Below are 22,942 nucleotides of genomic sequence, written 5' to 3'. Positions count from 1 at the left end.
GGAATAACAGATGGACAGAACTGGAGAGGTGAGGACTCTGGAAATGTCTGTAGTGAGATTTATTAATGTGTCTCTCCATAACCAGGATTACACAGTAGTGAAGAAGACCTCTAGTGAGCGCTGTCAGGACCCTGTGTCTGAGGGATGGGGAAGACCCCTGAGCCCAATCACGGGGCCTCAACCTCACCCCCTGATACATGAGGACATCAATGACCAGAAGATCCTAGAACTCACCTACAAGATGATTGAGTTGCTGACTGGAGAGGTGACACTGCTGGGAATGCTGGGACATTATACAGTAACACTATGAAGGGATCAGGGGGATGACGGTATCATTGTGTGTGTCAGGTTCCTATAAGGTGTCAGGATGTCGCTGTCTATTTCTCCATGGAGGAGTGGGAGTATTTAGAAGGACACAAAGATCTGTACAAGGACGTCGTGGTGGAGGTTCCCCAGCCCCTCACATCACCAGGTAAGAGACTGGACTAAATACATATAGCCCATAATTATCTGTATGTAAAGAATGAATTCAGTCCCTGTATGTGTTTCCTCCAGATCTATCCAGTAAGAGGACAACACCAGAGAGATGTCCCCGTCCTCTTCTTCCACAAAACTGCAAGCAAGAAGATCCCAATGCTCCTCAGGATCATCAGGTAGATGGACAGAAGGTGTCGTGAGATCTCCCCTATGATGTGTAGATGCCGGTGAAGGTCTTGTGCTCAGTCTTGCTTTATCCACCAGTATTATATGTTTTATACTTGTGTAATGAGAATGGTGGAGATGGCAGGATTAGAGCTGATCATAGATGTGACTTCTCCATCTGTCGGTGACTTTTACAATATTTGTTTCAGGGTGAAGATCTGACTTATATTAATACTACAGAGACGTATGTCAGAGATGATGAGTGGTATAAAGAGGAGATTCCTACATATGACTACCCAGGTGAGTAGTAACCACTAAATGCAGAGAGGTCACAGATTCTTCTCAGTCACTGGCTGTGGCTACTTTATCGGTGGTGTAGTCCGGCCTTATTACCATGATCACCATTTTGCCTCTAGACCACAACATTCTCCTCCACCCAAAACTGTTCAAATGACTTTGGGCATTGAAAGCCCTTTTCTATAGAACTTACAACCTGGTAGATCCACCTACCCCCTGGGTTTAGGAGACGCTGTTACCTGCCCAGATCTGTAAACTATAAAGCCAAATGACAGCGCACGTAGAATGTGCTGACAAGATAGAAAATCACTTGAAGAAAAATATTATGATGGGCCTGTAAGAGAAAGCGGAGGGTAATGATGCTGTTGGCTTCCTAGAACCCTGATATCTTATTGGATGAATCTACCTTCTCCCCCTTCTGTGCTGCTGAATGTGCTCATATGGTCCCTACAAGACCAGGTCCAGTCTTTCTGGCCAAACTTCACTTTTATGATCGCCAACATTAAATGTGCAGTGAGGCCAAGTGTGAATTTCTGGACAATAACAGAGTTTCCCTTTTATCCTGACTTTTCAATTTGTATTAAAACCGACTAACTTCAAGGAGGATTGTGATAATCTACATAAACACATCACACCTGTGCCATGATATATCTCTAAGCTGTGCGCGGCTGATGGCTGTAATATACATTTATTCCCGCCTGCAGGAGATGTGTTGGCTCCAGCCCTGGTTTCATGGATTCACTCCACATCATAAATTACATTATTTCTGATCCTAAGAAATTCAGATTACTGCACAATCTCTCCTGAAATGGGGAGCAATATTATTTTCTGTAATCTTCTGGTCAGGATTCATAGTAGCTCCAATGGTCCACCATAAATAAATGCAACTCTGGTTTACTGCTGTGTAATCTGTATTTGTAGTTTTCACTTAATGAGATTCTCGTGGGGCGGGGCTTTGTGTTGTGCTCTGATTACATATTCATCTGTATTGGCATATGATATGTCGCTGATCCCTCACTGACCTGCCCCCCCCATTTTGACATAATGCATATAATAGTGTTGATATTATTGTTGATAATGCCTATAATATTGTGGCTATTGTGAGGATTAGAAAAAAAAAATTACATCCAGCAAAATGACACCAGTGGCGCCTGTCTAGTAGCATGTATCTCTTACTTATAGATTCTACTGTGCAGGCGCCGCCATCACCGGTGACATTTTGCTGGATGTAATTTTTTTTTTCTAATCCTCCCAATAGCCACAATATTATAGGCATTATCAACAATAATATCAACACTATTACCGTATATACTCAAGTATAAGCCGACCCCCCTAATTTTGCCACAATTAACTGGGAAAACTTATTGACTCGAGTATAAGCCTAGGGTGGAAAATGCAGCAGCTACCGGTGAATTTCAAAAATAAAAATAGATGCTCCATACCGTTCATTATGGCCCCATAGCTGTGCCATATAGTGCTCTGCACCGTTCATTATTGCCCCATAGCTGTACCATAGAAAGCTGTGCCATATAGTGCTCTGCACCGTTCATTATTGCCCCATAGCTGTGCCATATAGTGCTCTGCACCGTTCATAATTGCCCCATAGATGTGCCATAGAAAGCTGTGCCATAGAAAGCTGTGCACCGTTCATAATTGCCCCATAGCGCTCTGCACCGTTCATAATTGCCCCATAGCTGTGCCATATATAACGCTGCTGCTGCTGCAATAAAAATAAAAAAACACATACTCACCTTTCTTGCTTGCAGCTCCTCAGCGTCCCGTCCCGGCGTCTCTCCGCACTGACTGATCAGGCAGAGGGCGGCGCGCACACTATATGCGTCATCGCGCCCTCTGACCTGCACAGTCAGAGCAAGAGGACGCGAAGACAGAGCGGCGCCCAGCGGGTGGAACGCGGACAGGTGAATATGACATACTTACCTGCTCCCGGCGTCCCGCTCCTTCCCCCGGACAGCTGGTCTTCGGTGCCGCAGCCCCTTCGTCTATCAGCGGTCACCGGCACCGCTGATTAGAGAAATGAATAGGCGGCTCCGCCCCTATGGGAGGTGGAGCCGCCTATTCATTTCTCTAATGAGCGGTCCCACGTGACCGCTGAACAGGGGAAGAGCTGCGGCACCCGGAGACCGTGGAACAGGCAGGGGGAGCGCCAGGAGCCCCGGAAGCTGGTAAGTATGCCTCAGCGCCCTCTCCCCCTCACCCGCCGACCGTGACTCGAGTATAAGCCGAGAGGGGCACTTTCAGCCCAAAAAATTGGGCTGAAAATCTCGGCTTATACTCGAGTATATACGGTATATGCATTATGTAACATGGGGGCAAGTCAGTGAGGGAGCAGCAACTTGTCATAGGCCAATACAGATGAATATGTAATCAGAGCACCACATAAAGCCCCACCCACAGGCCGGCCACAGCCTCGCCTCAGAGCACGAGAATCTCATTAACTGAAAACTACAAATACGGAGTAAACAACAACCACAAGACGGATTTCATCACCAGGTATCAGTGTAATCAGTATAACTGCACCGACCTGACAGTGTCTGTAGGTTACTGAGCACAATCCTGCTGACAGGTTCCCTATAAGACATCTCCGCTCTGCTCTATTATACACAGTTCTCTTTAAATGTGTAATATTTTTTCTTGAAGCTCATCTGACCGAAAATATTTGAGCTTCTGATAGTTAAGATTGTGAAGTCACCGAGCCCCGTGCTCTAATTACCCCAGAGAGGTTTTACCACTAGCTACTCATTTATTACTGACTAGATGGTGGCCCGATTCTAACGCATCGGGTATTCTAGAATATGTATGTATGTACGTCGCGCTGTGAGTGGCGGTTAAATTCCGCGCCAATATCGCTGATTGGTCGTGGCCAATCAGCGAAGCGTGGTTCAAATCTGGTGCCAATTTGCGGCCGTACTGCGCCTGTCGCTGATTGGTCGCGGCCGGCCGGCCGAGCACGACCAATGACCGAAGAGTGGTTTAAATCCCGCGTCTGTCGCTGATTGGTCACAGGATGTCGGGGGTTCGGTGTGCAGGATATAGTCCAGCCACGTAGTATGTAGTATATAACACAGCCACGTAGTGTATAGCACAGCCACGTAGTATATAGCAGCCATGCAGTATATAACATAGCCCACGTAGTATGCAGCAGTGTGAGCACAATATATCTGTTAAAAAAAAAAAAGAATTTAAAATAAAAAATAGTTATATACTCACCCTCCGGCGTCCACCGATGCACGCGAGCGGCGAGGCTGCCGCCAGCTTCCGTTCCCAGTGATGCATTGCGAAATTACCCAGACTTAGCGTTCTTGCGAGACCGCTAAGTCATCTGGGTAATTTTGCAAAGCATCTCTGGGAACGGAAGCTGGCGGCAGCCTCGCCGCTCACGTGCATCGGTGGACGCCGGAGGGTGAGAATAGCACCATTTATTTTTTTTTTTTATTATTTTTAACATGTTTTTACTATTGATGCTGCATAGGCAGCATCAATAGTAAAAAGTTAGTTACACAGGGTTAATAGCATCGTTAACAGACTGCGTTACACCGCGTTATGCCGTGGTGTAACGCAGTCGGTTTAACAGACTGCTTAAACGCTATGTGGGCGGTGGGCGCTGACTAGGGGGGGGGGTGAAGGGGGCACTGACTGCAGGGGAGTAGGAAGCAGCCATTTCAGCTACTTGGGATTTCCGTGACAGACGGAAGTGCCCCTTAGACGATTATATATATATATATATATATATATATATATATATATATATAATATATATATATATAGATGGACACTGTTCAGTTTGAGCATTTCAGTAGATGTTATTGTAAATAGTCAGTTTTTGATTGCAGTAGTGTCCAAAATGCTCTGATTTAACCTCTTCCCGCAGCCAGTTTTGTGTTCTTAATCAGGCCCCATTTTTACAATCTGACGTGTGTCACTTTATGTGGTGATAACTTTGGAATTATTCACAAAGGATAATAGAAAACAAATGGATCTTACAAGTTATTTTCCCTTCCCCCATGACGACACACCTGAGAGAGAGGGGATCTGCCCAGTCAGGACAGGAAACCCTACTGAAAATAAAAGGGCGGTACCTCTCTGTCGCTTCAGTTGGGAGTTGGGTTTCCGGTCCTGACAGGGACCCTCGTGCTGAACACGGCGGAGAAGTTTCCATTTACCCAGTACCTGTCCCGGCGTGGAAAAACAGGCAGCACCTGTGCGTCGGTGTTCGGGTTCTGGATGTGCCGTCCGCAGGTCCTCCGGGGCTCTGCGTCCGAGCGGGCGTCCGTGCAGCACGGTCGGATGGCCGGGCTCCTTCCCTGGCTGCCACGCCGCCCTCCTCTCTCTGCTGGCGTCCAGGTGCGGCGGCCGCTTCCGGGTTGCCCGTCTGACGTCACGCGCATGGAACGCTGGGAATGGGCGTGCCCGCGTGACGTCGGAGGCGGGCGCCGGATCGAAGATGGTGGCGCCCATGAAGAAAACGCCGGTCAGTGGAAAAGGACTCCGGCGGCGCGGCAGAGGAGGGGAGGTGTCATGATATGTACTTTTTGCCCTGTCCTGTATTTGAATAATATGCCATTTGATGTATGTAACTGTTCTCTGGTTTCTATTAGCTGTAATTTATGTATTTTCTTGTGCTGGGAGTTCACCTGTAACAATATGTCTCTTTCCCCAACAATTGCATTCCTCTAATGTAATTATGTAAGTAACCTGTCTCCTTTCCACAAGAATTGTGTACCTGGACCTTAATTTAATTCAGGCTTGTGCCAACAGCTAGGGGAATTCCCCCATTGTTTTCATAAACAGAAGATAACTCCAAATACACAAACTTCTAGACACACCGGAGCCTACCATTCTAGAAGCTTCGGATGAACCCTCCTCCCCTACACACACATGGGCTGACCCCAGGAGCACAGACAAGAGACCAATGTGTGATCTAGTCAATTGTGTGTCGGATACTGGAAGAGAAGAAACCGAAGCTGTCTGAGGAAGCAATCGGTATCCGTGTGATTGTGGTAGATCTGTTGGACTCGTGGAAGGACTATTGTTTAGTTTATCGGGTGCGGGATTACTGGAAAGCACCTCCAGATCTGTTTCTTTACTTGGACTTATTGTGGACTCACGTTGACTTGAAGGACATTATGGATATTTGATGTTGTATGCTCCCTGCTTTAATAAATCTCGTTGGATCGTCCCTCGGCCTGTTGTCCCTTCCTGTTCTGCCGTACACCCCGTCACAAACTGGTTGGCAGCGGTGGGATCAGAGCAGAAGGAATGGAGGACAATGGCCCAACGTCGGGAACCAGCGTCGCAGAGAACAAGAACTGGACTTTGGGGAGCCTACAATCAAAGGCCCGTGAAGTAGGAGTCCGTTTTAAAGGACTCTCCAAGGAGCAGCTAATTGAGGCTTTGGAAGGAGTTCGCCTGCAAGATGACGCTAAGGATCCTCACAGCAAATGGAGGAAAGACTGCAGCCGGAGGTAAATACCCAAAAAAGTCAGTGGGTTGTGTGGTACGAGGAGGAGATGGCAGTGCTGGGTGAGGAGGCCACCATAGAAGATAAGAGGGAGGCCATTCACAGAGCTCAGGACATGGCATTGCTGGAGAGGCAGATCGCTTTGGAAGCAGCTAGAAGCTCCAGACAGACTGTAACCTCAGCACCCACCATGAGGGAACTCCCCAGAGTGTCCCGCAAAGACTTTAAGCCCTTTAATGAGGCTGCAGGCGACATTGAGGGCTTCTTCCAGGACTTTGAGCATCAGTGTCGATTAATGGAAGTCCCGGAAAGGGAGCGAGTCCGACATCTTGTGGGGCTCTTAGAGGGTGGAGCTGCCGAAGCCTATAGAGCTATGGACCCTCGGGGGAACCGTGAGTATGCGGAGATTAAACAGACTATTCTAGAACATTATGCTGTGACGCCAGACACTTACAGGACTCAGTTCTGTACTTTAGCCTGTGATGGGGAAGTGTCTTTTAAGATATATGCTCATAGACTCAAACAAATATGTCATCGTTGGCTGGAGGCAGAGGAGGCCTTAACCTGGAACACCTTTCTCCAGGTTATCCTAAAAGAACAATTCTTTTCCCAGTGCCCTGTTGAGATCAGGGAATGGGTGCGTGAGAGGAGACCAGCGACAGTGGAAGAAGCTGCATCTCTCGCTGATGAGGCTCTCACCATCAAGCCTCAGTGGAGGGTTCTGTTGGAGGATGGAGAGAGGCCTACCAGCTCCACAACACCGGTGGCCCCCAGTTCTTCTGTCCCCATTGTTCCCCGTTCCTCTAAGCCACCACCTCATGCTGATACCCGTGTAAATGTGCCTCCAGTTGCTTCTACTGCGTTTTCTGGAATACGACGAGGAGAGGAAGTAGCAGAGCGCAGGTGTTATGGTTGTGGGCATCCGGGGCATCTGCAGGCCCAGCCAGCCCATGGAGGAGTCGTCCTCAAACCCCTACAGCACCTTCAGGTGGGAGCCGGCCTCCAGGTTTCCTTACCCCTCGCCCAAGAGGACACCTTGGATGGAGTGAGACCCAGAACAGATGCTATCGATGTGGGCAGCCGGGGCATCTGCAAGCCTCCTGCCCAGCTGTTCAAATGAGGATTGATCCTGTACCCAGTCGTATTATTATGTACAGCCAAGTGCCATGGAGGAAGACGTGTCACCACTACGTGAGGACTGGCCTAGTGCCTCAACCACCCATGTTGCACCACTAGAAGTTTATGGTGTGCGACCCGCAGCTATGACGACTTCTGCTCATCGAGGTAAGCACTTGCAGGAGGTCGTGCTGGATGGACAGAGACTTATTGGATTTTGTGACTCGGGGGCTTTCCTCACACTAGCTGATCCCCGAGTGGTTTGGCCTGAGGCAATTCATAGAGGACCTGGGACTGTCATTGAACTGGCTGGTGGACAATGGAGGACTATTCCCACAGCCACTGTGGATCTGAACTTTGGTTTTGGGCTCAGGCGATGTGTGGTTGGGGTGATGGGTGGTCTGCCTGCAGATGTTCTCCTGGGCAATGATGTGGGAGAGCTACGATGCCAATTCGTGGCTGCATGAAGCCACATGTAAGTTACGCTCTGCCTGTGTGTACTTAACCAGCGACCTGTAGAGGTCCCTAGTACGTACACAAATTGGGAGGGGAAGGGATTGTCATGATATGTACTTTTTGCCCTGTGCTGTATTTGAATAATATGCCATTTGATGTATGTAACTGTTCTCTGGTTTCTATTAGCTGTAATTTATGTATTTTCTTGTGCTGGGAGGTCACCTGTAACAATATGTCTCTTTTCCCAACAATTGCATTCCTGGACTCTAATGTAATTATGTAAGTAACCTGTCTCCTTTCCACAAGAATTGTGTACCTGGACCTTAATTTAATTCAGGCTTGTGCCAACAGCTAGGGGAATTTCCCTATTGTTTTCGTAAACAGAAGATAACTAAAAATACACAAACTTCTAGACACACCGGAGCCTACCATTCTAGAAGCTTCGGATGAACCCTCCTCCCCTACACACACATGGGCTGACCCCAGGATCACAGACAAGAGACCCATGTGTGATCTAGTCAGTTGTGTGTTGGATACTGGAAGAGAAGAAACCGAAGCTGTCTGAGGAAGCAATCGGTATCCGTGTGTATTGTTTCGTTTATCGGATGCGGGATTACTGGAAAGCACCTCCAAATCTGTTTCTTTACTTGGACTTATTGTGGACTTCTCTTAGACTTGAAGGACATTATGGATATTTGATGTTGTATGCTCCCTACTTTAATAAATCTCGTTGGATCGTCCCTCGGCCTGTTGTCCCTTCCTGCTCTGCCGTACACCCCGTCACAGGAGGAGCCACCATTGGGCACCGGAGGAGGCAGGGAGTGCAGTGGATCCCCCATAAAAGGGGGGATGACTGCAGAAGACCCGCTCATGCCCAAAAGCTTCATCATGGAAGTGGGGCAACAGGAGCCGCCGTCACAGCAGCAGCATCATCATCAGGAGCTCTCGCCAGATGGCTTGCCGAGCCACCAGCATACCAGGAGAAGCCACTCAAGTGGTAGGAGCAGCAGTCGTCCTGTCCGGCAAGACTCTTCGGCGTCCAGAAGGGACGCTGCACGTGCATCTGTCCAGCCTCCGAAACCGGTAACCTTGACTGTCAGCGGTGGTGAGTGATCTACGTGAATGTCACCCTTATGGTAACAGGGTCCATTTTTTCTGTTTGATCACTTGGGGTCGAGGAAATCTAGCGGCAAAACAAAGAACCGAGAATGTGCCCTTTGTAAAGTCCCGCTTGCAGTTCAGTGGCAGAAGCTAACTGCATTAATAAAACTATACAGGAAGTGACCCCTAATTTCGCCACTAGCCTTAAAGCCATAATACAGGCAGAGATAAAAGACTCCTTAAAACTGGCCCTTAAAAAAACAGGGAGGAAAAGCCGCAATGTGTCTTCAGATTCCTCTCAGAAACAGGAGAGTCATAAATCATCCCGGTTTCCCTCTACCTCCTCTGCCTCTATCCAGTCCTCAGATTCCTCCTGTGACACAGGGGGTCGACCATGTTTTCCAACTGAGGATGTAGAAAAACTAGTCAAAGCGGTCAGGTCTGCAATGGGTCTTAAAGAGGCAAAGACACCTAGGTGTCATGTTTGGCGGGTTAGAAGAAAAAAAGGAAACGTACATTTCTGGTCAATGCAAAAATCAAAGCATTGATTGAAAAAGAATGGAAAAAACCCGAGAAAATGGGCACCTTGCTGTCCTCATCAAAAAGGAGATATCCTTTTGAGGAAAAAGACTCTGAATCCTGGGAGAAAATCCCTAAAATTGACGGTGCCGTGGCCAAATCTTTGAAAAAATCGTCCCTTCCATTAGAAGATTCATGTGTCCTAAAAGACCCGCTTGACAAAAAAGCAGATAGTTTTTTTGAGACACATCTGGGAAGCCTCGGCAGGGGGTCTGAAACCAGCAATAGATGGGACGTGTACGGCCCGCGCCCTTATGGTCTGGCTACAGCAGATAGAGGATCAGCTAAGGGTTAAAATACCTAGAGTCGACATCCTTGCGAATATATCCTTAGTGCAAGGAGCAGCAGCTTTTTTGGCAGCTAGAAGAGATCTTGGAACATGCATGTTAACCTAAGATTAAGGAAGCTTGGTCTCCAGAAACACGTTGAGATTCTTACCCATATGGTTCGTGCTGAAGTCTGTATCCTCCATGTTTAAAGTTTGTGAATAAAGAAAACTTTTTTACGGATTCGGTGAAGCTGGACATTCCTTTCTTTTTTTGACAATTTTGTAATAACTCCCCGGAGGTAAACCAGCAGGAGCAATCTGCTCTGGAAACAGAAGTCCTCGGACTTGTTCACAAAAATGTCTTGCAGGAAGTCCCGGCTCGGGGGGAAGGAAGGGGGTTTTATTCCCCCCTCTTTCTGATACAAAAACCAGATGGCTCCTGGAGAACCATAGTCAATCTAAGGAAGCTCAATCAATCAGTAGAGAACTATCAACACGATGGAGTCTATCAACACGACCACAAAACTTCTGTTCCAACACTGCTTCATGGCAGTAATAGACTTAAAAGAAGCATATTACCATATCCCAATACATCAGGAATATTGGAAATACTTGAGTGGCGTTTTACATACAAAACCAGATAAAACGTTACCAATATAAAGCCCTTCCATTCGGCCTGTCTACAGCTCCCAGAGTCTTCACCAAGGTGATGGTAGAGGTAATGTCATACCTCCGTTCCCAGGATGTACTGATTGTCCCATACTTGGATGACTTCCTTGTGGTAGGGAGGGCAGAGACCCATTGCATCCATCAAGTAACAGTTGTAACAGCAACTCTAATAGAGCTGGGATGGATAATAAATATCCCCAAGTCAAAGTTAGTTCCAGTAAAAGTGCAGTCCTTCCTAGGATTAATACTGAACTCCGAGCATCAGCTCTGCCTCCTTCCGGAGAACAAAGTAGCCAAAATAATCAACTTGACCAGTACAGCAATACATCAGCCTGCAATGACCCTAAGAAAAGCAATGTCCCTACTAGGCTCATTAACGTCTTGCATTCCGGCTGTTGGATGGGCACAATTTCACTTGAGACAACTGCAGTGGGAAGTTCCGTCAGCTCAGAAACTGTTAAGAGGGCTTTTGGAAGGAAATCAATGTTTTTCTCAGGGCGTAAGAGATTCCCTAATTTGGTGGACTGTGAGGGAACATCTGACAATGAGGGTCCAGTGGCAGAAACCGGTCGAAGAGATCATCACGACCGACGCAAGCGGTATAGGTTGGGGTGCTCACCTGAGGTCTCACTCAGTACAAGGAACCTGGTCCTTCCAAGAAAGGAATAATGGCTCAAATGAAAAAGCACTATGGGCAGTGGAAAAGGCCTTGAAACATTTCTCCCCTTGCTCCAGGGCCACCATACTCGAATTATGACGGACAATTGAGCAGTGGTGGCTTATATCAATCACCAAGGGGGGACGAGGTCCCAGGGCCTCATGTAGGTGTCAAATCTACTTTTCCAGTTGGCAGAGCAACACCTGTCATCCCTCACAGCACTACACATAAGGGATGTAGAAAACACAGGCAGACTTCCTGAGTCGCAGAGGTCTGAAACAGGGGGAATGGTCCTTGAACCCCGAGGTGTTCCAACAAATAATACAAGCCTGGGTACACCAGAAATAGACTTATTTGCCACCTCACACAACAAAAAAGTCAAAAAATGTTTCTCCCTAAAAACAAGAGAACATCCTTTTGCAGTAGATGCCCTGCTAATACCATGGAGGTTCTCTGGCCTACGCATTCCCCCCGATAGTGATGATTCTAACAGTAGTCTGGAAGATCATAAAGGCCATGGTTCTCCCTTCTAAGGCAGATGTCATTAACAGACCCATGGATTCTGCCAGAAGTTCCGGACATGTTAACCCAGGGACCAGTGACCCACTCTCAGGTGAAGGGCTTCCATCTGACAGCCTGGAATTTGAGAGGGCGTTACTGAGTCACCAAGGATTCTCACCAGGGTTAGTCTCTGTTAGTCTCCACCCTTTTGAAAAGCAGAAAACCTATAACATCTAGAATCTATGGTAGGACGTGGAAAAAGTTTCTTGACTTCCTGGGTGAACCGTTGGGGGATGTAGCTCCAGCGGGACCAATCCTAGAGTTCCTGCAGGCAGGGTTGCAACTCGGATTAGCAACTAGCACCCTTAAGGTTCAAGTCTCAGCCTTGGGGACCCTATACAACTGCAACCTAGCATCAAATAGGTGGGTTTCACGATTCATAAAATCCTGTGGCAGGTCTAGGCCGGTTATTATCCCAAAAATCCCTCCTTGGGATCTAAATTTAGTCTTAAAAGCCTTAACAAAAGACCCTTTTGAGCCTTTGCAGGAGTTGTCACCTAAATTACCCACCCTGAAAACAGTCCTACTGGTAGCCCTAACATCGATGCCATATCTGGCATACCTCCCCAAGGTGGTTCTAAAATTCCATAGGAGTCAGGATATTACTTTACCATCGTTTTGCAATAATCCTAAAAATCCTTAGGAACAAAAGTTCCATATGTTAGATGTAAGAAGATCTGTGCTACAATACATGACCATGACTAGTCAGTGGAGGAAAGACCAAACCCTATTTGTAGCCTTTCAGGGTAGTAAAAAAGGCTGCGGGGTAGCTATAAGTACCATTGCTAGATGGATCAGGGAGGCCATTAGTCTATCCTACTCTGTGAGTGGCGCTCCAGTTCCTAATGGCATCAAGGCTCACTCCACCAGAGCCGTGGCTACCTCCTGGGCAGAGAAAGCTGCTGTATCGATTGACCAAATTTGCAAGGCAGCTACCTGGTCCTCACCCTCAACTTTTTTCAAACACTACCGGCTAGACCTTTCCTCCTCTGCTGACCTAACCTTTGCTAGAAGGGTACTTCAAGCGGTGGTCCCTCCCTAAGGTTTAATTCTACAAAAGTCTCTCAGGTGTGCCGTCATGGGGGAAGGGAAAACACCAAGGTTACTTACCGGTTGCCGTTTTTTCCGGAACCCATGACGTCACCTGTATATTCCCCCCCTTTATCACCTTTACAGTGTGCACTATAATTTGGGGTGTTTTTAGTTCATATGATGTGGTGATGGATTTTCCATGTGTAAAAACCAGGGGGGCCTCTCATGCTCTAAAAACCAACTGAAGTGACAGAGAGGTACCGCCCTTTTATTTTCAGTAGGGTTTCCTGTCCTGACTGGGCGGATCCCCTCTCTCAGGTGTGCCGTCATGGGTTCCGGAAAAACCGGCTACCGGTAAGTAACCTTGGTGTTTCCCAACTTCTCACAATACCCTACATATGATTCTACACTACCCTCTGGGCACATGGCAGTGTTCAGAAGGGAAGTAGCGCCATTTAGCTGTTTGAATGCAGACCTAGCTGGAATAGTTTGCAGGCACAATGTATTGGGAGCACTGTTCGTGGTCAACCGGCAACTCAAAAGATCTCCACCATGAACATGCTTGGCACTATGTTCTCTGCTTTCCATGTCCCAAGGATTGCCTTGCTCATTGCCATTTAACACCATTACATGGATCTGGACTTACACTGGGACCCCTAGGCTTGGACCATGGTGTTACTTGCTATTCTGTGGTATTAGATGGCAAGAAGAATAGTCAGGTAGCTGGGTCAGAACCAGAAGGACAGAATACAGAATCAGAAGACACGAGTAGTCAGTAGACACGGTCACAACAGAGGACTGAACCAGAGGAGACCAACGCTGTTTCTGGCAGATTCCGGCCATGTGCTTTGAGCTTTAGTAGGGTGTGGTACTTTCCAATTGGCAGAAGTAGAGAGCAGATTACTCCAGCTTTACAGCAGGAACAGATCCCAGATGAGATTGGACACACCATGTGCAGAAGCACTAATATGACTAAATGACAGAAAACCAGAATAGTCAAAATCCCCATAAAGTGATTCCATTTTATAAATTATTTACTGAGGGTTATAATCTATACATATGTGGTCAAAATTGTTGGTGTCCCTCGTTTAATGACAGAAAAAACGACAATGGTCACAGAAATAACTTGAATCTGACAAAAGATCTATGAAAATGATCAAATGAAAGTCAGACATTGCTTTTTAACCATGCTTCCACAGAATTTTTCAAAAAATAGCTCATGAAATAGACCTGGACAGAAATGATGGGACCCCTGAAAATAATGTGACAAAAGGGACATTTAAAATCTCGGTGTGTCCACTAACTAGCATCACAGGTGTCTACAATCTTGGAAACAGTGAGTGGCCTGTGTATATTGCTACTGATACTGACTGCCCAAAAATAGTTATTTCATAAAAATAACAACGTTTATTAAAAACATGATATTACACGAAAATCACAAAAATCATGATAAAAACAGCTTATCAATGACAAGGCTCATAGAGAACTTCTGTGTAAAGGACACAAAAACAGTGGCACTGAGAAAAAGCAGGCTGGGCAAGCAGAGGTGATAAATCTTCAACTCAATAAACTTCAATGCAATAGCAAAAAAGTGTATAGTGCAAATAAGGTGCAAACATTATACCAATTATACGGAAAAGTAGAGGGCTCAATATGGCTAAGGCTGGTTTCACATTTGCGTTTGTGGCCGCAACGTTTGTACCGCATATAAACGCATGCGTCGTGTTTTCCTATATTTAACATTAAAAACGCATGCGTTTTTTTTGTTCACGTTTTGCCGCGTTTGACGACGCATGCGTCGTCTCGTTGTTTGCGGCTTGGCACAGAAATGCAACATGTAGTAATTTCTAGAGGCGTCTATTTGCCGCCAGGAAACGCATGCGTTCGATTGCGCAAGGATTGCGACAAAAAAACGCATTGCTGTCAATGTAAACGCATGCGTTTTTAAGCACATGCATTTTGATGCGTTTTTGAACGCATGCGTTTCAATTGAGAAAAACATGTCTGGACACTGATAAGCCACCCCCCACCATCAAGGTGATAAAGGGAGGGTGTGGACAGTTGCAGGTAACTTCTCACCAGACTCTGAAGCAGACGAGACACAGACAGGCTACATCTTGGAGGAAAACAAGACCCTGAACAATGTGAGTATATCCTAGCCAATGCCTTCATTTTCTATTTTCTGTCTCTACATGTCCTAATTTCTGCCATTTCTTTCTTTCTACATGCATCAGAATGTCTTCTTCGGATTCTTCATCTGGTGAGGAGTTTCGGCCAGGACAGTCGGAAGTGGAGCATGTCAGTGAGGTATTTGCCTCTTCAGATTTGTAAGTATTCGTCTCGTCTCGAAAGCTTGCAATTTGTTACCATCTTTTCAGTTAGCCATTAAAAGGTATCAACCACTGAGGACTCTCAATTCTAAACATTTTTGTATCTACTGGCTAACACGGTACCAAGATATATTTCTTTCCCATATCCAGGAGGTCAGCAAAAGCCTTGATCAAGTGAAAGCCGACCTCCAGAGGCCAGCACATCATTTTTTTTTATCAAATTGAGCAGGGCATGTCGGAACACCTTACTCCTGATCTCCAGCTGAGTGTCATGCAGGCCTGCAATGCTGCTTACGTGCAGGCTATGCAGCAGAGTCGGTATTTCCAGCAGACAGTGGGGGCATTTCCACCTGTGCCTTCACTGTCATGATTGTCCTCAATGCCGACCTCTGCTGCGTCCCACTTCACGGCCACCTCAATTCCTTCCACAGCCGGACACCACTACAGCACCACCACCATGCCGAGTGCAGTTGGACATCCCATCGCCACCACCATGACATCCGCTGCTCCTGCTTGGACCTCCTCCACTGACACCACGATGCAGCAGGACCCTGGCATGGCCATCCGTACCGCCTCCTCCACGATGCAGCAGGACCCTGGCATGGCCTTCCGTACCGCCACCTCCACGATGCAGCAGGACCCTGGCATGGCCTTCCGTACCGCCACCTCCACGATGCAGCAGGACCCTGGCATGGCCTTCCGTACCGCCACCTCCACGATGCAGCAGGACCCTGGCATGGCCTTCCGTACCGCCACCACCACGATGCAGCAGGACCCTGGCATGGCCTTCTGCTCTACAAGCGCTATGGACTCTGGCATGGCTGCACGCTCTACGAGCACTATGGACTCTGGCATGGCTGCACGCTCTACGAGCGCTATGGACTGCAGCTTTGTGTGTCTTTAGTATACAGATATGAGGTGGGCCAAAAAATATTACATGTATCTCCATAATCTCTTTTTGTCTGTGCCTATTGTGGCAGACTGAAGAGAAAATGGTGGAAATACAGTGCAGACCTCTACTGAACAGGTCAGGTGTCAAAAAACTCATTAGTTATGACACCTGACCTGTTGAGTAGAGAACTGCCTTGTATAACCACCATTTTCTCTTCTTTATACATAATCTATTACACACAAATTGAGGGACAATGGTGGTCACACACTGCATATCTGCTCACATGCACAGGTGTCAGAAATAGTGAATTCATGAGCCTGTATATGTTTATCATGAATTAATTATTTCTGACACCTGACTTGATGAGTATAGATTGTGTGACAGTGATTGTCTCTTCAGTTTGTGTCCAATGGATACAGGAGAAGAGAATCATGACACAATGACGTCAAAAAGCTTACCAATAAAGCAACATGGCTGCCACTACTAGCAGTATGTGGCCAGTGTTTTATATCAGTATTTGTAAGCCAAAACAAGGAGTGGAACAATTAGAGGTAAATTATGATATTAACCCCTTTCTGCCAGCTGACGGAATAGTACGTCAGCTGGCAGATCCCCTGCTTTAAGGTGGGCTCCGGCGGCAAGCCCACCTTAAAGCCGCGACATGTCAGCTGTTCTGTACAGCTGACATGTGCGCGCAATGAGCGCGAGCGGAATCGCGATCCGCCCGCGCCCATTAACTAGTTAAATGCCGCCGTCAAGCGCTGACAGCGGCATTTAACTAGCGCTCCCGGCCGCGTGGCCGGAAGTGCTCGCACTGCTGACCCCCGTCTCATGATCGGGGGTCAGCAGTGCATCGCCATAACGACCAGAGGTCTCCTTGAGACCTCTATGGTTGTTGATGGCCGAATGCTTTGAGCGCCACCCTGTGGTCGGCGCTCAAAGTACACGACCATTTCTGCTACATAGAGGTGATCTGTATTTCACCTCTATGTAGCAGAGCCGATCGAGTTGTGCATGCTTCTAGCCTCCTATGGAGGCTATTGAAGCATGCCAAAATTAAGAAAAAAGTGTTTAAAAATATAAAAAAAATAAAAAAAAATATAAAAGTTCAGATCACCCCCCTTTCGCCCCAATCAAAATAAAATAATTAAAAAAAATCAAACCTACACATATTTGGTATCGCCGTGTTCAGAATCGCCCGATCTATCAAAAAACAAAGGATTAACCTGACCGCTAAATGGCGTAGCGAGAAAAAAAATCAAAACGCCCAAATTACGTTTTTTTGTCGCCGCAACATTGCATTAAAATGCAATAACGGGCGATCAAAAGAACGTATCTACACCAAAATGGTATCATTAAAAACGCCAGCTCGGCACGCAAAAAATAAGCCCTCACCCGACCCCAGATCATGAAAATTAAAGACGCTATAGGTATCGGAAAATCGCGCAATTTTTTTTTTTTTATTTTTTTAGCAAAGTTTGGAATTTTTTTTTCACCACTTAGATAAAAAATAACCTAGACATGTTAGGTGTCTATGAACTCGTAATGACCTGGAGAATCATAATGGCAGGTCAGGTTTAGCATTTGGTGAACCTAGCAAAAAAGCCAAACAAAAAACAAGTGTGAGATTGCACTTTTTTTGCAATTTCATCATACTTGGATTTTTTTTCCCGTTTTCTGTTACACGGCATGGTAAAACCAATGGTATCGTTCAAAAGTACATCTCGTCCCACAAAAAATAAGCCCTCACATGGCCATATTGACGGAAAAATAAAAAAAGTTATGGCTCTGGGAAGGAGGGGAGCGAAAAACGAAAACGAAAAAAGCTCAGGGGGTGAAGGGGTTAACATAATAACTAGCACCTCTGTTTTTATCACCCACTCCTGGTTTTGGATTACAAAAACTGATATTTAAATACAGATCAAATACTGCCAGTTTTGGGACAGCCTTGGTTTGGAGAGGAAAAAGATAGGAGACACGGTCAACACAACCAAAACTAAAGTTTATTAATGAGAAATATTATTATCATTGTAGAAAATTACTGGTACAGATGTAATTACAACAGGACATTTACACAACATTGTCCTGCCATGACACACATCCAATATCTGAATCAAAAAAGGCAGCAAATTGGTCCCGCATGAGACCAACGGCTGCAGTTGACCGCAGCGGGTGATGCTGGAAATCGTGCAGTGGGTGTGCAACTGGTTCATCCAGTTCAATGTTGGGTTGCTCCTTAACCATTATATAATTGTGCAGAACCACACAGGCTTTGACCACCTCGTCGACTGTTTCCACTTTTAGATTAATGGCTGATGCAAGAATGCGCCATTTAGCGACCAGAATGCCAAAGGTACACTCCACTGTTCTTCGGGCCCTGGTCAGTCTGTAGTTAAAGATCCTTCTAGTGTGGTTCAAGTCCCGACTGGAATAGGGCTTCAGTAGGTTTTCACACATCTGAAAGGCCTCATCCCCAACCATAACAAATGGCATCGGTGGACCTTGAGTGTTGGGGAGAGGTTGTGGCGGGGGAAAATTTAAATTTTTGCCATACACACGGCGTCCCATATCCGAGTTCTTGAAAGTCTGGGAATCGTTGCCACGGCCAAAAGCTCCAATGTCCACGGCGATGAAGCGACAGTTCGCACCGGCTATTGCCATGAGCACAACAGAAAAATAATTTTTGTAATTGAAGTACTCCGATCCTGTTCTGGCTGGTTTGATAATGCGAATGTCCTTTCCATCCACCGCTCCTAAACAGTTGGGGAAATCACACACATTCCAGAATTTTTCCGCAATTTCAAGCCACATGTCCAAGGTGGGTAGGGATATAAACTCATCCCGGAGTACATTCCACAAAGCCTGGCAGGTGTCCACAACTATTCCGGACAGGGTGGATATTCCAAGCCGGTATTGGAAGTGGAGGGATGATAAACTCTCTCCGGTTGCCAGAAATCTGGAAGAAAAACAAACACAAAAAACATTACAATCTATTCTTTTTATGGTGTGGTTACGCTAAAGAAAGAAAGGAAAATAGCCAATAAATACATGTCAGAAAACACTAAATTTGGACTGTCATTGGTTTAGATTTTGAATGTACCTTAATGTAACCAGCAGACGTTCCTCCGGTGGAATCGCTCTATGGAGCTGGGCGTCCTGTCGCCGTATGGCTCCTTGGACATGAGAAAGCAAATCCCGGAACGAGTCTTGCGACATCCTGGTGTATTCCTGGAATTTCTCCGGGTTGGCATTAAGCTCGGCATAGAGCGTGTGATAGGCTCCACGGCTCTCACGTAGTTCGATAATGGGGTGCCTCCAAAAACGCCTACGTTGTCTCCTTCTCCATCTTTCGCGATTTCTGTCTTGCTCCCAAGCAAAAGTACAGGCAAGAAACATTTTGAAGCTGAAATCCAGGTTGAAATAAAAGCTCTCCATGCGAAGATCCATCATGACACAGGATGCAGTAGCAAACTGTTAAAATTTCAGTAGCCCTAGGGTCTATATATAGAGATCCTATAGTACACGCCCTCTGTAGTCCCATTGGCGGTGTCTGGTTATCTTGATTTTTCTCTTGTGAAATTTCTCATCATGCGCACCAAAAACGCAAACGCAGGAAAAAACGCGTACAAACGCGGCCTTTTTTTTAATCGCATGCGACAACGCATGCGTCTAAAAAACGCCGCGTTTGTACGCGTTTATATGCGTTTTTTCCACCACGTGCGGATTTAAATGCTAATGTGAAACTAGCCTTAATGTGGGAGAGTATACATCACTCTAAATAAACCCATTAGCCAAATATCACTACCCTAGGGATAAAAGCAACACTCAAAGTCCTGCTTACCCATGTCGCCTGTCAACATGTTTCCAGGCAGCCCCGACGCGCATTTCGCGTGGGCTTCTTCACAAGGCTGCCTCCTGAACGTGCGTCGGGGCTGCCTTGGGCACACGCTGACAGGCGAGGAAAATTGATGACAAATCAATTAGACTTTTATAATACGAGTTTTTTAAACATACTGATCCAAAAGGCAATTATTAGACTGCACACTGAATCAAGAAGTGTTATAAATATTTTTTTTTAATAAAACGTTATAACTTTATTGATGTACACAATACATAAAAACACAAGATAAAACAATGCCTCATCAACGTAAAATTTAGTTATTGTGGCAGATAGGAGTAGAAAAAAAATCTAGAAGCTAGCAGGAAAGCATAAAAATATTTTTTAGTTCATTAACCTAATAGTCGAGCATGCTGAGAAAATATCTCTTTAGACAAAATTGAGTGGAGCACATATTTATAGAATTAAAAAATTCTTAGTGTCCTTTACACTATAATTATAGTAATGTATGTATTACATATAATGACTACCAGTCAATAATACTTAATGAACAACAAAGGCTACTAAAATTGCCGCATTCCAATCATTCAAAAATCGCTATGCTTGGCCCATAAAGAATACCGATCAAAGTAGACTGACAATACGCATTCACCTTTTATAAATTCTATACTAAATGGAGTCATAACATAATATATGGGCAAACAATAGCTGGCACAGCAAAAGTTATAAACTCAATTGATAACCAAAGGTAATAAAGCACCTGAATATATAGATTCAGGAAAACTTTCACTGAATAAATCTAGATGCCCAGTATAATGTATGTACTTGCATAGTATACATGTCCCAGCACATCAAAGGCAAAGAGAAAAAAATATAAGCCTTTGAAACGTGCTACATAAGCCCAGTAGACATAATCCTTAAGCGCTGCATTCCAATAAAGCGCAACTAAAAGTGAGCGGACGCTATTGAATTCAAATACTTCCACTTGATAGTATAAGGCAGACCTTGCAATAGCAAAGACTGCTACGCACGAACATGTGACTTATTCGCACATAGGGGCATTTAAAACTTCAACAATGCATATTACCTAGGACTCCGATGCTTCCTGCTGCCAGCCACGTGTAGCGCGCCAATCTCTGCCTAACCCCAAAGGGGTTATAATACGAGCCCAGAAAAACTTTTAAACCGATTAAACGTGAACTTAAAGCTCAAGGAACATCAGTGTCAGATTGCACCATCTGTCATTGTATGAGCCAAAGTGGACTTCATGAGAGACAACCAAGGAGGACACCATTGTTGAAAAAAAAAATCTTAAAAAAAGCCAGACTGGGAGCTTCTGGGAGAATGTCCTATGGACAGACGAGACAAAAATGGAACTTTTTGGCAAGGCACATCAGCTCTATGTTCACAGATGGAAAAAATTAAGCATATCAAGAAAAGAACATTGTCCCTACTGTGAAACATGGAGGAGGCTGTGTTATGTTCTGGGGCTGCTTTGCTGCATCTGGCACAGGGTTTTTTATAATCTGTGCAGGGTACAATGAAATCTCAAGACTATCAAGGGATTCTAGAGAGAAATGTGCTACCCAGTGTCAGAAAGCTTGGTCTCAGTCGCAGCTCATGGGTCTTGCAACAGGATAATGACCCAAAACACACAGCGAAAAGCACCAAAGAATGGCTAAGAGGGAAACATTGGACTATTCTGAAGTCGCCTTCTATGAGCCCTGACCTAAATCCTATTGAGAATCTTTGGAAAGAGCTGAAACATGGCGTCTGGAAAAGGCAACCTTCATACAACTGGAGCAGTTTGCTCCCGAGGAGTGGGACAAAATACCTGTCGAGAGGTGCAGAAGTCTCATTGACAGTTGCAGGAATCGTTTGATTGCAGTGATTGCCTCAAAAGGTTGTGCAGCAAAATATTAAGTTAAAGGGAAGGTTCCATCAAAAAAAATTTTTTCCATCAATTGATAAAATGTAAAGAATTAATGTTTACATTTTCTTAAAAAATATTGTCATTTGTTTACAATTTAGTAAATAGGAAAAATAATTTTAAAAGGTTTGGCATTTCCACTTTTAAACACTAGGGAGAGCAGCTAATGAAATTGAACAAAAACCTAGTGTACAACTAGCTCACATTACTGCACTGCAGTAATTATGGGCGGAGTCTGCTGACATGTGATGTCTCCTCTCCTCCCCTTTTTGGTGTTTGCTAAGGGATAAGAGCGGATGAGATTTAGTAACACATTGAGCAGCCATTTTGTTGGTGACTGCAAAGTTAGACTGACATGTAGACGGTCACAGAGGATGGCAGGCAGCAAGGATTCTGGGAGATATATGGTGGAGGGAGCAGAGTGATAGCAGCACAGAGTATTTCAGGAGAGCAGTGTGCTGGTCTAAGGGGAGGTCACAGAGGGTGATATATGGTGGAGGGAGCAGGGTGACAGCAGCACAGAGTATTTCAGGAGAGCAGTGTGCTGGTCTATGGAGGTCACAGAAGGAGATATATGGTGGAGGAGCAGGGTGACAGCAGCACAGAGTATTTCAGGAGAGCAGTGTGCTGGGCTATGGGGGGTCACAGAGGGTGATATATGGTGGAGGGAGCAGGGTAACAGCAGCACAGATTATTTCAGGAGAGCAGTGTGCTGGGCTATGGGGGGGTCACAGAGGGTGATATATGGTGGAGGGAGCAGGGTAACAGCAGCACAGAGTATTTCAGGAGAGCAGTGTGCTGGTCTATGGAGGTCACAGAGGGAGATATGGTGGAGGAGCAGGGTGACAGCAGCACAGAGTATTTCAGGAGAGCAGCGTGCTGGTCTATGGGCGAATGTGCTCATACTCGCGCTGATGCTCACACTCACAACTGTATATTTAGCCTTTACTGGCTATTAAAATGGGGGACACCCCCCAAAAAAATTGGGGTCCCCCTATAATTAATAACCAGTAAATGCTATGCAGACAGCTGCGGGCTGACATTAATAGCCTAGGAAGGGGCCATGGATATTGTCCCCCCCCCCCCACAGGCTA

At 45.9% G+C, this 22,942-nt stretch overlaps 2 protein-coding genes across 3 annotated transcripts in view; one reads left to right on the top strand and one right to left on the bottom strand.

Annotated features, from left to right (window-relative positions):
- LOC143766657 (uncharacterized) overlaps positions 1-22,942 on the bottom strand; it is a 1,190,188-nt gene that overhangs the window by 500,212 nt on the left and 667,034 nt on the right. The gene's annotated exons all lie outside the window — the stretch shown is intronic.
- Positions 1-22,942, top strand: part of LOC143766658 (uncharacterized) — a 113,589-nt gene that overhangs the window by 41,813 nt on the left and 48,834 nt on the right. For both annotated transcript variants that reach the window (XM_077254485.1, XM_077254484.1), the window contains exons 3-6: positions 86-265; positions 349-472; positions 556-653; positions 852-942. In XM_077254485.1, the coding sequence (XP_077110600.1) occupies positions 86-265; positions 349-472; positions 556-653; positions 852-942 (493 nt within the window). The remainder of the gene's footprint in view (positions 1-85; positions 266-348; positions 473-555; positions 654-851; positions 943-22,942) is intronic.

The sequence above is a fragment of the Ranitomeya variabilis genome, chromosome 4 (genome assembly GCF_051348905.1).
Source record: "Ranitomeya variabilis isolate aRanVar5 chromosome 4, aRanVar5.hap1, whole genome shotgun sequence".
In the NCBI taxonomy this organism is placed as follows: domain Eukaryota; kingdom Metazoa; phylum Chordata; class Amphibia; order Anura; family Dendrobatidae; genus Ranitomeya; species Ranitomeya variabilis.
The sequence above is the reverse complement of the archived record's forward strand: the minus strand, read 5'-3'. Positions and strand labels throughout refer to the sequence as shown.